We start from the raw sequence: 17,688 nt of genomic DNA, 5'->3' as shown, positions 1-17,688 counted from the left end.
CCCCCAAGGGCATCTTCAGAGCCTCGGAGGTGGGGAGGCCAAAGGGGCCGCAGAGCCCACTATAAGTGCCGCATCCCCACAACCAGAAGACCTGGGGCCTCCAGGCACCCTCCAACCTCTTTCTTGGGGGGCCTGGCAAGAAGAGATGTGGGGTGCCCAACGCAGGGCAGCCTGGAGAAGCCCTTGAGGCAGCCTCAAAAGGCAGCCCTGAGACCTCCAGACAGACAAGGCAGGAAGTTCCTGCCATGGAGCCCAACACTTGTGTTGCTGGGGGGAGACGGTTGTTAAATGAGTTTTGACCCACTTTATGACATTTCTGGCCCTGTTTGCTAAGCGAATCACTGCAGATGTTAAGTCAGCCAGACGGTTCTTAGATGCATCCGGCTTCTCCACTGACTTTGCTCGCGAAAGGGGATCATGTGACACACACCCCGGGACATTGTGGCCATCATACATGTGAGACAGTTGTCTAAATGTAAATCCTGGGACCCCAGGGAGGCTGCCAGGGCCGCCAGTGTGGAAAGGGGCCCTAAGTCATCTTTTTCAGTGCCACTGTGGCATTGAAGGACCCTCTGCCAGGAAAGAGCGAAACCATCACAGGAGGGAGGGAAGAGGAGGATTCCCTGATAAGTCCTGGCAGAGCTGCAGGGAAGTTTCTCCCGGCCTCCTCTTCCTCCTCCTCCTTCCACCCAATTCCCCTCCTGCCCCTCCGTCCATCCATCTTCCTCCTCTGCCTCCCTGGGAAAGAAACGGCCTGGAAGCCCCTTCGGGGTTCTGAGAGAAATGAGCTGGACATTCGGGGGGGGGGGGCAGAGCTCCAGGGGTTCAGCCTGACCTCCCTGATTTTGGGGTCTCCTGCCACCCAGAAGGCCGTTTTCTGACTTCTGAAAGGATCAAGAGACTCTCCTCCAGCCTCGGCCCTTCCTTCTGGCTGGGACCAGGAGCTGGTGGGCTTCACACCTGGGGGAACAGCAGCCCCACCTGCCAGGTGCAAAGCTGGCACACCAGACTCAGATCCTGGCAAGAGATGCAACCTGGGGACCCTCACCCCATTCACTCCCCCCCTGCCCTGGGCCCCAATGGGGCAGATCCCCCCCACCAGCATAGCAAGGCCAGAGGGAGCCCCCTCCACGGGGGTGCCCCACTTCCCAGAACAGGAGGAAGAAGCCCCTGGCTGTCCCAGGGGGAAATTGGCAGCAGGGCCCCAGGCTGATCTCCCCTCCCCCTTGGACCCCACCAACCCCACCTGGCCTGCAGGTGCCCAGGGCTCACCTGGGAGCTCCACCTGTCCCCCATCTGTGATGCCAGAGCCGCTCTCCCAGCCAATCCCAAGGAAGGCTCCTCCCTCAGAGGTGGGCTTTTTGATAGCACCTGAGCTGCCCAGACCAGATGGGGGGGCTCCCCCTGCCTCCCTCTCCCCATGCCCCCCTCCCTCCCTGCCCTCACTGGGGAGGGGGCAGACCCACTGCAGACCCCCCCGGCCCTGAAGGACCCCTCCATGCCCCTCCTCACAGCACAGTCCCCTGCCAAACCCTCTCCGAATCCAGCCCTTTGGAGGCTGCTTGACCGGTGAGGAGGAAGCCAGGCCCAGAGAGGCCCCTCAGCCTCGGCCAGCTGGGCAGGAAGGTTGTCTGGAAGCCCCCAGGGGAAGCCGGCCCAGAGATCTTGGCCAGGCTGCTCAGAAGCCGTTGCCATTGCCTCTTTCCCAGGACTCTGAGAGAGCGGCTGGCCCAGAGCCTCCTAGCTGGCTTGGCTCCCCAGGCAGGACTGGAACTCGCCCCCCGGATTGAAGCCCCAGCCACCCAACTGCCTCTGGTGGGATCCACATGACCCTCTGAACCCAGTCTCTTCCCCAGTGGCCGCATTCACATTTGCACCTCTGTTGAAAGGCTGTCAAAATGCCTTTCTTCTGAGGATTCGATTTTCCCACTGGGAGAGCTCCGGCGCAAGGATACGGACAACTGCTTGAAAGCTGGATCTTTTTATTTTTCAGGAAGGCAAGAGATAGCAAGAAGTCTGCGTTCCTAGGCTAGCTACCTTTGAATGCTAAGTCCCTGATTTTTATACCCTTTTCTCCTTTTGTGTGAGTGCTTGTGTTTGTATTTCTTAATGTTTTAAATCCTGTAAGGGGTTGTCTTTCTTCCCGCCAGAGGGTAAACTCCGCGGGGTGCGGAAGGCAAACTTTGCGGGGTGGTTTGATTGTATTATCGGTTTCGTCCTAATCTTTTTTAGCTTAATGGTTTCTTATATTTGTTTTGTGGCAATATCCTGTCTGTCTCCTTTGTAATATATTTTGTGTCTTTTGTCTGTTTGTTTTGCTGATTTGGCATGTCTTGTGTTTTCTTTTCTTGTTTCCCTAGTTTTCTTAATTATTTGGGCTTTTGTCTAAGGGGCTTCTTTTATTTGATTCCTTTTCCTATGCAAGTTTGTTTTATGGCTGGCCTGATGTTCCCTTTGGGCTTTTCCTGCTTGGGTGACACCACTGTCCTCATGAAGTTCCCTTTCCACACCTCTTAACCATGGTTTGTTTCCCAAGGTTGAACCATTTGGCCGAGTAGTCAGTGGATGATGGGAACTCAGAAGAAGATTAATTCCTGGAAGAGAAGCTGATCAAGAGGAGATTCACAGGCAGGCCTCGACTTCCAATCATTCATTTAGTGACCGATCCAACTTACAACTGCACTGAGAAATGGAACTTAGGACCATTTTTCACAATTAATGACCTTTGCAGCATCAAATGCAGGGATCAGAATTCAAGTGCTTGGCCACAGTTTCATGTTTATAATGGCACCAACGTCCCAGGGCCATTGTGGTCCCCTTTTACAACCTTCTGACAAGCAAAGTCAATGGGGAAGCCAAATTCACTTAATGACCGGGCAAAACTCACTTGATGGATGTCTCACTTAACAACAGAAATGTTGGGCTCAGTTGTGGTCATAAGTTGAGGACTACCTGTATTGGGGACCCTTTTCTTCTGGCGAGGACCCCATTCACACAACATGCTTGACCAGGCCGGGGTCCTCGCAGCCCCCCTGAGAGAAGCCAGAGGTCCACATGGAGCCTCCTCAAGGCCGGTGAGAAACCCTGGATGACCATAGCCCCCCTCCTCCCTCCTCTGGGGTCTTCCTGGGACAAACCCAGAAGTTGGGGTGGGCTTCCTCCCCTCTGGGCCTCACCCGGCTTCGGTCAGACATGGCTGGGAACCTCCTGGAGGAGAAGAGAGTCTCATTGCACATCAACCTGGCCCTGAAAAGCCACAGCTTGAACCTGGAGCCACCCAGGATCTGGTCTGCAGGCCCTGAGAGCAGAATTTGAGGGAGGTTCAGGGGGAGAACTTCCAAGCGGTGGACCTGGGATACGGGCCTTCCTCTGCTCCTCCCTGCCAGGGTGGGCCTGCCTGTCCCTTCAGTTCCCCCTCCCACTCAGCCCCCCGGTTCCCCTTCTGGGCCAAGAAGTCCATATTAATATCTCCCCAAGTGAAGAAACATCCTCCCTGAACAACGGATGCCAATAAATCAGGAACAAAGGAGTTCCAACAGCACCTTTTTTGGGATAGAAAGTCTCAGCCCCAGAAATTGGGAAGGTCAGAGGGGTCCCTCCTCCCCCCAAATAGAAGATCCCCACAACAGAGGAAGAGCCACCAGATCTCCAGAAATCCTGTCGCTAGAAATCAGGTTGCACCATCCACCACACTGTGGGCATCACCGCCATCTTTGTAGGGTTTCCCTGTGATAAGATGGGTGGCCAGTAAATTGGATTGATAGATGGATGGATGGATGGGTAGATATTTAGATAGATAGATAGATAGATAGATAGATAGATAGATAGATAGATAGATAGATAGATAGATAGATAGATAGATAGATAGATAGATAGATAGATAGAGATAGAGAGAGAGATAGAGAGAGAGAGAGAGAGAGAGAGAGAGAGAGATATGGATGGGTAGATAGAGATAGTTGATAGATAGAGATGGATAGATAGAGATAGATATGGTTGATTAGATAGATAGATAGATAGATAGATAGATAGATAGATAGATAGGCAGACAGACAGACAGACAGACAGATAGGGATGGATGGGTAGATATAGATAGATGATATAGATAGATAGAGACATATGGATGGATAAATAGAGATAGATAGATAGATAGATAGATAGATAGATAGATAGATAGATAGATAGATAGATAGATAGATAGATAGATAGATAGATTTGGATGGATGGGTAGATATAGATAGATGATAGATAGAGATAGATAGAGATATATATGGATAGATAGATAGATAGATAGATAGATAGATAGATAGATAGATAGATAGATAGATAGATAGAGATGGGTGAGTAGATATAGAGTGATGATAGATAGAGATAGATAGAGATAGATATGGATGGATAAATAAATATAGAGATAGATAGATAGATAGATAGATAGATAGATAGATAGATAGATAGATACCGTGTTTCTCCAACAATAGGGCCTCCACCAATAGGCCCAGAATGATTTCTAGGCATGAGGTGAAATTAAGCCCCACCCCCAAAATTTAGGCCTATTTCCCCGCCATTTCTCACATCGTTCGTTAGAACTACACGAGGTGAAGAGAAATGGGGGGAAGGGCGGGGGTGGGTGGGGAGAAAACTTGCCTTTAGGAGTGCCCTGCAGGTAGCCTAGGCTAGAATACCCTGATCTACCGATAGAACATCAGCCGATAGAAGCTCCCCGAAGGCAGAGTCCCCAGCCGCTTCGGGATGAGGCGTGGCTGCCCGTGTCCCCTCACCTTTAGGCAGTGTCTTTCGGGTGATGGAAGCTCCCCAAGGGCAATCACTGACAACTTTGATTGGCTGATAGAAGCGGCCTCCCGGCGAGGGGACTGTGCGTGTGCGCTTACCCCAAGACCGCTTCTACCGGCCAATCGAAGTGGCTGGTGACTGCCCTTGGGGAGCTTCCATCGCCCGAAAGACACTGCCTAATGGCGAGGGGACATGGGCAGCCATGACTCACCCCGAAGCAGCTGGGGACTCTACCTTCGGGGGAGCTTTTGTCAGCCGATAGAAACAGCCTCGTGGGCCGCTCTAGGTGGGGGAGTCACCCCCGAAAAGACGGCCTAGCCATTTATTCGAGGGTCAAAAAAAAAATAAGGCCTGGCCTTATTTTGTGAGAAACACGGTAGGTAGGTAGGTAGGTAGGTAGGTAGGTAGGTAGGTAGATAGATAGATAGATAGATAGATAGATAGATAGATAGATAGATAGATAGATAGATAGATAGGGATGGATGGGTAGATAGAGATAGTAGATAGATAGAGATAGATAGATAGAGATAGATATGGTTGATTAAATAGATATAGAGATAGATAGATAGATAGATAGATAGATAGATAGATAGATAGATAGATAGATAGATAGATATGATAGATAGATAGATAGAAAGATAGGGATGGATAGATAGCACCTGCAGAACTTACTTAGTCCATTCTTTATTTAAAGAACTAAGAAAAATCAAAATATAAAGAATCTTGGTGTATTATAGGAACATGGTAAGATAACACAGGAATGACAAGAAAATAAAAATACAAAATTCCATCCATTCTATAATTTTCTCCCTATTTACCCAATGATCTAGTCCACAAGTTGTCACTTTCCTGCTTCTTAATGAGCTTTAATCTCAAAATTAATATTGCTAGAAAAGATGGGAAATGAAATTTCATTTCAGGTACAAGCAATTTTAAAACCGGCTGCAATTAAGATCAATATATGGGATTATGACATAAAAGAGAATTCCAAACAGGGTCTACTCTTAACCTTGGGCAGAGATCAAGGGTGCCAATTGTCATTAGAAGACAGGCAACACTAGAGTTAAATGGTATTAACTTGAAGTGTCACCAAACTCCATAACTCTGGGTGACCTTCCCCAGCAATCTCTGGAGACAAGAGGCCATGTTGAAGGACAGCAGAAGTCAATTCCCTGGGTGCTGAATTCTCTTCCCCAGCATCACTTTCTGGACTTGCCCTGATTGGGGGGAAGGACCACAACCACAACAAAACAGTGACCCCAGGGGTATATCTGTAATTTTTACTCACATGGTTTATTCCAGCCTCTCCTCTGCAGATGGAGCCCAGAAAAAGTTCAGGATCCCAAGAGGAGAAGTTGCTTCTCACTGTAATTATGACCATCTGGGCCTTTGAGACCTGTGATGCTATATCTCCAGTTTTAGACTTCGATGTAGACATCAGATTGAAGCCACATGCAAAGGATCTTGTATCAGAAAAGGATAAATTCCTTGGGTGAAGCTCTCTGGGACCAAGTTTTGGGACAGGTACAGGCTCTGCTCTTGATTGCACCTTTCTCTCCTTTGCAGATGAAACTGAGTGTTTCTCTATTTAGATCACGAAAGCCACTGGCACTTCTCAGAGTCTTTGAATTTTTCCAACTGTTCCTGTTGTTTGTGTTAGAAACAGGAAGTGGATTGATTAATGCCATGAATGATGGACCTTCTGCTTCTGCTTCTTCTGCTGCTGGTGTCTCCATCAGTCTGTGTGAAGCTGAGAAGGAAATGCCCATTGAGTTTGGAGCACCAGGATGGGTACAATCCATGGAGCTTTTACAGGCCTGGAGACCATCTCATTGGTGTGGTCAAATCTGAAACATATGTGTCGCCTATAATGTTGCCCTTCAATAGCCCTCCTATACCTTCTTCTTCGTAAGTCATGCAGGGTGATGGAGTTGCACTCCCTCCATGTGCAATTCTAACACTCTCCTTTTCTTCTTATTTCACTTATTTTTGTACCTCAGGACCTGTCTAATTTCCTGAATGATTTTGATTTCCATGGCTTCCCTTTTTTGCCTTACTTTGTGGAAGAGAGTAAAATCCAAAGATGGAGTTTTAAAAAAACCTGAATGAAATCCAGATGATTTTCCTTTCTCAGTTCATTCCTGAGTTCATCACTTGAATAATGACCTTTGTTTAAGTAGTGACTGAAACAATTGTAGTTGCTTCTCTCATTTGCATAATTGATCATTGGATTTGGATCAATGTTGGCCTAAGGCTTAGTAGGTTTGTGACGGATTATATATTTTAAAAACATTTGTTGTTGCTATTGAATATAATAACATGAATATTGTTTTTCAATAGGAAGAGTTCTGCTCTAACAAATACCCTAATGTCAATTTTTGGTATTCAAATGGTCAGCAAGAATTCCCAGCTTCTGCACAATCTCACACTTGGTTACTACATCCATGACAACCATATGAGCACCTTCCGCACTTCAGATGCCTTGCTGGACATTCTTTCCACTGGAGAAGCCAATGTCCCCAACTACGGCTGTGGGAGGAAGGACAACCTCCTGGCTCTGATTGATGCAGCTGCCAGGGACATCTCCATCCAGATGTCAATGTTTGTAGGCACCTACAAAGTCCCACAGGTTTGTGTGTTTTTCTCTATCTGGTAAGGTGAGTGGGGTGGTGGGGATGAACAACAGATCCAATATCTTCATAGAATTCAAGAGCAGCTTTTCAGAATATTAGGGAACATATCATCAATGTTTTAGTCTATTATGTTCATCTTCAAATTGACCATTAAAGACCTGAAGAGCCATAAGGTCCCTAGAGGATATTCTACTGAATATTCTACTATTGAAAAACTATCCAGGTTTTGAGGTCCTCCATTAGCATGTTCATTTTCACATATCAATAATATCTGCCTTATCCAATTGGAATCAAGTTGGCAATAGTCCTGTCTATGTATAAAAAATATTCAGACCAAGAAGAGTATCTTTGGGATGGATAAAAGGAGTTCAGCTCCTGCCCTCATAGATAATTGTTAATTTACACAATTTCTGCTTTGTATAAATTCAGGGTATATAATTATTGGGTTAAAATTAAAGTGATGAAACAGACATATAGTCCCAAAACAGAAAATTTCAATTACACACTTATTGGATTGTGCAACTGTCAATTTCCTTTGTTAGCAGTTGTGCTCTTGTACATCTAGAGAAGAAGCTGAAAAATTGCTTCACAAAGAATTTGGGATATAGAAGCTGAGAAAGAGGTTTTAGTACTCAAAAATAGCATATAATACAGCCCTATATCTTAGATCCAGATATTTTATCTAACATCTGCAAATTTGAATCTAATTGTTGGAATTGTATGGGTGACACAGAAATTTACATTGCATTTTTTATTGTTTTTTTTTTTAATATGATTTTGCGTTCCATTTTTATATACAATCTTGTTAATATTCTGTCTTAAATATTTTAAACCATGACTAAGGAACAAACTATTCTTATATATTCATCAAAACAAAATTGGGTTTGTCAATAAGTAATATTTTGGAGTTGATCTGGACCACATTATAACACAGCATTCTTCATTACTTTTTCAGATCACTGCTCTAATTCCTTCAGAGGCTCTGAGTGATAAAAGGAGATTCCCTTTTTTCCACCAGATGCTCCCCAAAGAAGGATTCCACTACCCAGCAATTGTCCAGCTGCTCCTCCATTTCAGATGGACCCTGATTGGCCTCTTTGCTTCAGACACAGAAAATGGAGATAATTTCATGAGGACTTTCCCTCCGATGCTTGTCAGGAATGGAATTTGTGTGGTTATATCACAACGATTCACAACAACTGGACAAACAGCACCCCTCAGGGAGGCCCTCTCTAAGTGGAGACAAATCAATGTCTTTGTCCACTTCATAGAATTTATTCCCATCTGGAACAGAATTATTCCTTTCCATGAAGCACTTATGCATTTGCCAGGATCCATTGAAGGGAAAGTCTGGATCCTCACAAATTTTGCAGCATATCCAATAAAGAAGCACATACCTCTCAAATACATCCATAGTATTTTGAATTTTGGTTATCTGAAAAAAAAGGCCAACAGATGCTGCCTTTGAACCCCATTTCTTTGTGGAAGATCAGTTTCAAGATCATTATTTCCGCTGTTCCCTTTCCAAGCACGTCTTTTCTGTCAAAGGCACAGAAGATGCACCCAGAAAGCCCCACTGGAGACCCAGGAGAAAAGGAACAGGAAACGGATCATAAATGACCCTCATCGCTACAGTATCATTCAGACTCTGGCCCAGGCCATGAATGCCGCTTATTCCTCCAGATCGAGGAGGGGAAGGAAGGAGGGAGAAAAGAGGTTGGGGCTCCGAGGCTGCAGCCGTGGCAGGTATGGGGGTCCCGATAGGGATCCATTAATCTGAGATCCTTTGGAGAAGGAACCCAAAGGAGAAGGAGGGGAACATCTCAACCTTCTTGTGCTGCAAAAGGTCAAGAGATTTGCACCATCTAATTGCTCCTGTCTGACGCTCCGGAATAACAGGGAGCAGATCTGAAGTTTCTGTCTAGCCTCTGTTGGAAGAAATCTCCTTCTGGGTTCAGTTCCAAGTGGGGAAGAAAGATGCTGGAAACATGGTGACTGCTTGGAAGATGGTTTAATGGTGGACAGGAGCACATGCCTTGGTTGAGGAAAGAAGGGCTGAGATGCTGAGAGTGCAACTGTTTTATGCCCTCTGTTGGGATTTGAATTTGATTTGTATTCTGATTGGTTGTCAGGCTCCCATGGGGCCATGCAGGGGCAACTCTGTAGGCTGTCCTGAGTCCCAGGCTTGGTTGAGCCTGGTGATGGATGATGGTGATGGCTTTGGGCAATTCCTATATAGCTTTACCTGGAGTAGATCTTTGTTATGTAAAATAGACTGGCCTAGGCCAGAGTAATGGTCCATTAGCAAAGGTGGGAGGGGGCTGAGTTTCAGCCTCTCTGAGTTTCTACTTTTCTTTTAGGGGAAATATATTCTCCCTTTTTAGTATATCCTAAAATATTTCATTTTCCTAGGAGAGGGAGGGTTTTAACTCCCAACACCTCTTTCAGTCATTGGAAGAGTGTTGAATCCTCCCTTGTCCAACTGAGAGATTTTGTAAGTTGGAGAAGCTGCTCTCATAATCTCCTCCTTGTCTTCTCTCAAGACTCAGTTTCAGGTTGCAGTCAAGTACGATTTTGAGATTGTTTTCATAAACATGTATTTATTTACAAATAACTCAAGATGGCAAATGTCTCCAACACAGCTTCCTCCTTCATCCAGTCCACTTTTAGTACAGTCAGAGACCAGCATTACAATAAATAATAATAATAATAATAGAAAAAATAAAAATAAATGACAGTCAAGGGGCAGTTAGAGTCTGCCTAATGCTGAGTCATGTGCGAATATGTGGCAATATAAATGTCCTAAATAAATACATACATCATTTTGCATTACAGCAAAGCAGAATTTGGCCCCATTCAGAGAAACTCCTTCCTACTGATCTGAGAACTGCAGTTCAACGTAAAAGAGTTCCGTATTTCCCAGATATTTTATTAGGAGAGGCGTCACAAAGTGAATCCCTGAGTCCTGATAGGAGATGCCGCATAGCAGGCTGTGAACTCACTGGTGGGATTCAAATTTTTTAATACTGGTTCTGTGGGCATGGCTTGAATTTGTGGGCGTGGCTTGGTGGTCACGTGACCAGATGGGCGTGGCTTGGTGGCCATGTGACTGAGTGGGCTTGGCCAGGTGGCCATGTGACTGGCAAACCAAATACAATTGGTCCTCACTTAATGGCCGGTTACTTAGCAAGTGTTCTAATTTATGACTGATCTCCCCAGAGCTACTTGTCCTGTTTTTGGAGTTTTGACAACCATAAACACAAACACACAAACACACATGCACACACACACACTCACACACAGACACACACACAGAGCTTTCTAACCCTGCTATTCTTTGATTCTGTAAAGATCTCCTGCTGGAGCAGGGGGTTGGACTAGATGACCTCCGAGATTCGTTGCATGCCAGCCCTAGATTGTTGTGTTGCTTCAAAGAGTCTTCTGAAGCCAGGGTTTGTGTGCTTCCTTCCTCTCCTTTTTTTCTCTCTCCCTCCCTCCTTCCATGTATTTATCTATCCATCCATATATCTCATTCACTTTCTCCATTCTCCCTCTCTTTCTTTCTCTCTTTCTCTCCCTCTTTCTTTCTTGCTCTTTCTTTCTTTCTTCTCTTGCCCCCCCCCCTCTCTCTCTCTCTGTCTCACACACACACACACACAGACACAGAGAGTGGGGGAGAGAGAGGGGAAGATAGGGACCCGGCCTCTTCGCTATCCCCCACCGTCCCCCTTACCTTCTCAGGCCAGGTGAGGGAGGGGAGGGTGAGGGGCAGGGCCAGCTGCTTCAGGCAAGGTGAAGAGGCGTCGACCAAGCACGGGAGTGTAGAAGCCTGGGAATGGCGGCTCTCGGCTCAGCTGGCCTGAGGGGCTCCTGCAGGCATATCGCGACAAGGGGGGCGAGAAGACCCAGGACAACCGCTCACCCACCTGCTGGCTGGCTGGGCCAGGCTGGGCTGGAAGAGGCGCATCCGCTGGGAGAAGTAAGAAAACATAATCTGGGAGGGCGGGCAGGCAGGCAGATGTCCCAGGGCTGCTCACATGTGCACTGCATCAGTAGCACACGCACGGCTGCACACACAGTGCGCATGTGCAACAGCCCTGGGACATCTGCCCGATCTGCACCACAGCCACCACGTGGTAGGGAAAGCTAGGAGAGCGACTGGGACAAGCGGGCAACCCGGTTCAGGGGTGTGGCCAACCAGGGGTGACCACCGGTTCACCTGAGCCGGTGAGAACCGTTGAATACCACCTCTGCGTGAGCTGCAGTTCGAGTGGCCCCTTGTCCTCAGGGCCCAGTCTCAGCTCAGGCGCTCTTTCTTTGTATCGGCCCCTGAAACGGCTCTGGGAACTCCGTTGCAGCTCTCGGAGGTTAATTCCCTTTGGACTCTTGGCAGGGTTATTCGATATAAATATCTCGTTGCTCTAAAGGCTGCTCAAATAAACATTCTTGGGAAGAGCAGCCCCATCTTGTTGGATTTCCAGATCTTTGAGACCTTGTTTGAGTTCACTAAGTGCACTAACTCATCCCCCATCCTTAAAAGCCCTTCCCTGCAGAAGCCACGGGGCTGAGTACCAATGAGTAGTTGTGTGTTCATTTTCCCCACAACAACAACCCTGTGAGTTGAGTTGGGCTGAGAGACTGGCCCCAAATCCCCAGCCTGCTTCATGACCAAGGCGGGACTTGAACTCACATCCTCTTGCTTTCTACTTCGGGCTTAACCAGTAGACCAAACTGGGTCCCTTACATACTTATCAAGCTTGGCACAATCCTTCATCCAGTGCATCATTAATGTTCTTATATGAGATACTATAATTTATCAAATCCTAAAATCCAGATAGTTTTCTACTGCTTTTTAGTCATACAGTTGTTTCTAGGAGGAAATCATAAATATTTTTCCGGAAAGTTGGTAATGTTTAAATAACATAAAAGTATATTTGCCTGAGAATTGTTATAAATCTTGTATAATAGCAATTTATCAACCCTATTATATTAATGACAACATAGAAAAATTGATGACTTAATGACAAAATGTTGTATCTTCCCACTTTCATGACAAAGATTAAAAAAACTAAAGATTATTTGAGTACCATTTTTAAATCAGTTTTTATCCACTTAATTATCATACCATCCACCCCTCACTTAACTGGGTTTCTGATCACATCACAAAATTGTTTGTTACTCTTTCCTGAGATCAAGTTATATCAGCAGTATTTCCATAATGTATTTAGGAAATGAAATAATATGTGAGGATGACTTGCATAGAGCACATAAATTATATCCCCCCCTTTCCCACAACCCATTTAGAAAGGGCCGTGATAGGAGGGAATGACTTTTGGGGGTGGAGGAGAGATTCTGCCTGGGGAAGAAGCAGATAAGAGGAGGACACCTACAGCTGCATAAAAAAGGGTCGGTGGGAGATTTGTACTTTCTGGCTCCCCAAATCCTGTCAGTGCAGCATTACAGCGAAGTGGGCCTAGCTCAGGTTTCCGGTCTGGGCTTCCTGGGAGAGGATCACCCTGACAATTTTCTTCTTGACAAATCCGTGTTTCTGATAAGCAACCTGTTGCTTTCAGGGAGTTCATAAATCTCTTTCTTTCTGTTGTTCAACTATATTTTGTCAAAATCTATATTGTCAAAATATGATCGACAAATTTTTGTGAACTTTTTCCCTTCACTTGTAAGATAGTGGTAATACCCATTTTCCTAATGAAGCATGTCTGTAAATTAGACAACTACAGAAGAAAGATTAAATATGTGAAAAAAGCGTCTGGGATAAGAAGCAAAGTTTTCTGCTTTTAAAATTGCTGCATGTTCCCATTCTAGTTCCATCCTTTCCTGGAGAAGAATGAGTTTGTCAATATTTCGAACTTTGAACTCTACATGGACCCAAATGGAGAGGTAGCAGCAGATCTGGCCATTTGGGGCTTCTTGGTTCTTCCCAGGGATGATCCCAGGAGAGAGACTGTGGCGTATTTTGTAAGACAGAGACTTTATATCGACAAAGATATCCTTTCACGGCTAAAGGTGCTCAACAAGGTAGGAGAAACTTTGGAGTCCTTCCTCTGTTTTCCAAAGCCTGTGGTCCCATTTCAAGAGGGCTGATGCTATTCCCCAAAGGTGGTTGACCTTCACCGAGAATTGAATCTGGGCAGTAGAAACCGGATTTTTTTCCCTTAGGCTACTTGGATGACTTTGATATTGTTCCATTTTGTGGACCATGTACAATGAAGGGTCTCCATCAAATGGGTGAGAAACCCACAAGGGCTGGGGAATGTGTCCCTAGTAGCTTCCTGGCTGTTTGCTCCTTGTGCCCAGAAGAGCAACGAAGGCGGCAATTCTGCTGACCGGGGCTTGAATCCAGGCTTGCACTGTATCGGATGGGATTGAATCGTCATTGGACGAAGATCCTTTTGGCCCCATTGGGGGAAAGAAGCTTCTTCTCATCCTGCTTGGGGAGAAGTGTCCCCTGAAGGGGCAGCTCCATAATCTGGGAGGCTCTTAAGGAGGCCGGACCTGGCCAGAGCTCTCCATGCCTCCCTTTCACCCTCCCTGGGATGGAGCAATGGGCCTTCTGCTCCTAGGAAGCAGCTCCAAGGCTTTCAGTTCACCTGAAATTATCCAGATTGTTCTGATATCACACCTTAAAATTAAGGGTGTGAGAAGAGGGGAGAAATGCGTGTTAATGGGGTCATGAGAAGGAACTGGCTGGTTATCACTTAATGCTGAAATATTTTCTCAGTTCCATCCAGGGCTGGGATTCAAATTTTGTAACAACCGGTTCTGTGGGTGTGGCTTAATTTGTGGGCGTGGCTTGGTGGTCACGTGACCAGATGGGCATGGCCTGGTGGCCATGTGACTGGCAAACCAAATACAAGTGGTCCTCGCTTAATGGCCAGTTGCTTAGCAAGTGTTCTAATTTATGACTGATCTCCCCAGAGCTCCTTGACCTGTTTTTGGAGTTTTGACAAACATAAACACAAACACACACACACACATGCGCACACAGCTTTCTGACCCTGCTATTCTTTGATTCTGTAAGGATCTCCTGCTGGAGCAGGGGGTTGGACTAGATGACCTCCGAGATCCCTTGCAGGCCAGCCCTTGATTGCTGTGCTGCTTCAAAGAGTCTTCTGAAGCCAGGGTTTGTGTCCTTCCTTCCGCTCCTTTTTTCTCTCTCCCTCCTTCCATGTATTTATCTATCCATTCATATATCTCATTCACTTTCTCCTCCCTCCGTGTCTTCCTTTCTTTTTCTTTCTTTGTCCCTTCCTTCCATCTCTCCCTTTCTTTGTCTATCCCTTTTCTTCCTTTTGCTTCCTTTCTCTCTTTTCTTTCTCTTTCTCTCTTCTTTCTTCTCTCTCTCTTCCTCTTCTCTCATTCCCTCTATTTCACTCTTTCCCTCTCTTTTTCTCTTTCTCCCTCTCTGTATCTCTCTCTCTCTTTCTCTAACTCCCCCCCTCCACTCTCTCTCTCTCTCTCTGTGTGTGTGTGTGTAAAAGAGAGGCATGGATAAGTCTGACCAGGTCTGGTCTCTTTAAGAACCTCCCCATACCAGCGGCTCGCAGTTTCTGTAGAACTGACCGCACTAATTTCACATGTTCATACCAAGTTTCTGTGTAGATAAGGAAGTCACCAAGGTAAACCAAAAACCCCTTGTATAAATGATCATGTAACACCTGATTGATCATCTGCATGAATACGGCTGGAGCCCCCTGTAGGCCAAATGGGAGAACGTTGAATTGGAAACAACCCATCGGGCAGTTAAAAGCGGTTTTCCACTCATCTCCTTCCTTAATTCGAATTCTGTAGAATGCTTCTCTCAAGTCCAGCTTCGTGAAAAATTTTCCCTTAGCCAGGTGGGCCAGCATGTCCTTCATCAGGGGGAGGGGGTACACATTTTCCATGGAAATTGCATTCAAGTTTCTATAGTCCACTACCAAATGCTTGGAGCCATCTTTCTTTTCACGGAACAGCACTGGAGCCGCTACCCGGGGTCTAGCGGGTTGGATGAAACCACGTTCCAAATTTTTATCGATAAACGATCTCAGCTCTTCTAATTCCCATGGTGTCATCGAATATAGCTTCGGTTTCGGGAGCGTTACCCCAGGTAAAATTTCAATACTACAATCTGTTGAGCGATGAGGGGGAAGCTCATCTGATGCCTTTTCACTGAACACTTCCTTTAAATCCCAATATTCCTTCGGAATCTTTTCCTCCCCCTTCAAGTCCTCCGTACCTGTGGAGGCTACCTCAACCGGATTCTGAAGCTTTGGCTGGGATCCCCCCTCCCTTTCCGGTCGCTGATTGGTGCATATGCGCAACGACCCCTTCCTCCAGTTCACATGGGGGTTCCACTTCCGAAGCCAGGGCAATCCCAGTATTAACGCTTGCTCCATCCCAGGGGCCACAATAAAACACAGAGTCTCTTTATGCCCCCCCCCATGGTCATTTCTAGGGGTTCCGTTATGAAACGTGCAGGGCAGCCTCCCACCACTGATCCATCCAATTGGCAAAAGGCTATGGGCGTTTTTAAAGTTTTCAGTCTTAGGCCCATCTCCTCAACTACTCTCGTGTTGATTACACACCTCGTGCACCCAGAGTCTAGTAAGGCTAGCATCTCCCCTTCGGTTCCTGAAGTGGGTACCCTCAATTTTACTGGAATGGTCATGGGGCCCTTGTTTGGACTTACCAGGAAGTCGTCTTCCGAGTTAGATTCACTCTCTTCAGAGGAGGTCGGAGGTCCCAGCTCATCTCCTTCCGGAGGGGCGACCTCTACAACTTCCCTCGCCTTTAGCGTGGTATTGCGAGGCTTCGCTGGGGGGCTTTCAGGTTTCCTCCCTCTTTTTGGCGCCCCTTTGGATCCAGCTTGACCCTGCAGTCCGCAGCCCGGTGACCTTCCTTCCCACATCAGAGGCAAGCAGTGGGTTTGGGTCTTGCTGTCACTCCTCCCTTCGGGGCTTTGGGGCCTCTTGGAAGCATGGGGGGGAAGGCTTGCTCCACCCAGAGCCCTCCCGGCATCTGCTTCGGGTCAAATCTATTTCCACCTCTTCTGCCAGCAAGTACCACATCTGCAAGTCATTGGGGTCCCTTCTGGAAATGCATCTCTGGTATACGTCTTCATTTAGACCATCTTTATATGCTTCTATCAGGGCTCCCTGGGACCAGCCTCGGATATGGCACGCCAGCTGTCTAAACTCTTGGGTGTAGTCGGCCACTGACCTCCGCCCCTGATTTATGGTTTTCATCCTGATCCTGGCCTTTCGCTCCGCCAGCGGGTCCTCAAATCTTGCCTGCAGCGTGGCCATGAATACGCTATAATTCAGCAGTTGGGGGGAGTTATCATTATACAGAATCACCATCCACTCTGCAGCTATTCCCTCCAGAGCCCTGGTAACACATCTCACTTTGGCTGCTTCTGAAGTAAATTCCTCCCCGTATTCTTCCACATAGCTCCAAACCTGTGCTAGGAAAAACCCCAAGTCTTTGGGATTTCCCCCATATTTTACTTCTAAAGAAGGCAGTTTGAGAGCTCTACGCCTTCTAGGAATCACACCTCCCTCTGGGGGCCCCGGGGCTGCAGCTGGCTGCTGTGCTGGCTCAGGTTGATTTATGGGGGTGGAGGCTGCTTGGCTGTCTCTGGCTGAGGCTGCTCCCCCTTCCTTCTCATACCTTTGTGCAGTGTGGGGTTGTTCAAATGCCTCATTGAGGAGTTGCCTGGCTTGGTCCAGTAAAAGATCTCTCCTTTCCCTCTCTTGCCATGGCTCCTCTCTCCCACGCCGTCGGGTGGTGGTGACTCCAGGGGGGGGGGGCTCTTCTGGATCCTTCTAGCCAACCCCCAAGGACCATCTGGGCTTCACAGCTGGGATCTCTTCCAGATTGAGCTCCGCCAACAATTCAGCTGCTGGTACCTCCGGTATCAGCAAAGAAGGTTGCCCTCCCATGGCGCCCAGGTCCTCCTGGTCACTCGCTGGAGATGTCATGATGTTCCGACCCCCTTGGAAGAAACTGGATATTTTCTCCGGGTGGGTTGGTGAGTGAGATTCAGAATAATGTCAGGTGGTGCTCCATTCAAAATTCAAGAAAGAAATACTTAGACTCTTTAGTTAGAGAAAAGATATCTTTTACTGAAAATAAAGTGGTAGCAGTGGTAGAATTCTGAATCTGAGAAATTAGGCGTGCAGATCACATATACAAAGTGATGGAAATGTTCCCACCCCCAATAGTTCAAAAGATTCTTCCAATTAAAAGTTGTGAATATGATCATGTG

At 46.8% G+C, this 17,688-nt stretch overlaps 1 protein-coding gene across 5 annotated transcripts in view; it reads left to right on the top strand.

Moving 5' to 3' along the window:
• Nucleotides 1-17,688, top strand: part of LOC148128612 (vomeronasal type-2 receptor 26-like) — a 38,033-nt gene that overhangs the window by 14,761 nt on the left and 5,584 nt on the right. For 2 of the 5 annotated variants that reach the window (XM_087948728.1, XM_087948729.1), the window contains exons 1-5: nt 2,881-3,074; nt 6,091-6,312; nt 6,449-6,696; nt 7,129-7,417; nt 13,245-13,457. In XM_087948728.1, the coding sequence (XP_087804854.1) occupies nt 6,479-6,696; nt 7,129-7,417; nt 13,245-13,457 (720 nt within the window). In that variant the 5' untranslated portion in view covers nt 2,881-3,074; nt 6,091-6,312; nt 6,449-6,478. Of the gene's footprint in view, nt 1-2,880; nt 3,075-6,090; nt 6,313-6,448; nt 6,697-7,128; nt 7,418-8,376; nt 12,500-13,244; nt 13,458-17,688 lie in introns of those variants that run through there. The other 3 variants (XR_015746231.1, XM_087948726.1, XM_087948727.1) reach the window with 3 other exon arrangements.

Source organism: Notechis scutatus, unplaced genomic scaffold, assembly GCF_049901735.1.
Source record: "Notechis scutatus isolate UNSWTSFEM ecotype Mainland unplaced genomic scaffold, rNotScu1.2 NSCUCTG99, whole genome shotgun sequence".
Lineage (NCBI taxonomy): Eukaryota > Metazoa > Chordata > Lepidosauria > Squamata > Elapidae > Notechis > Notechis scutatus.
This window is presented reverse-complemented; position numbering and strand designations above follow the sequence as displayed.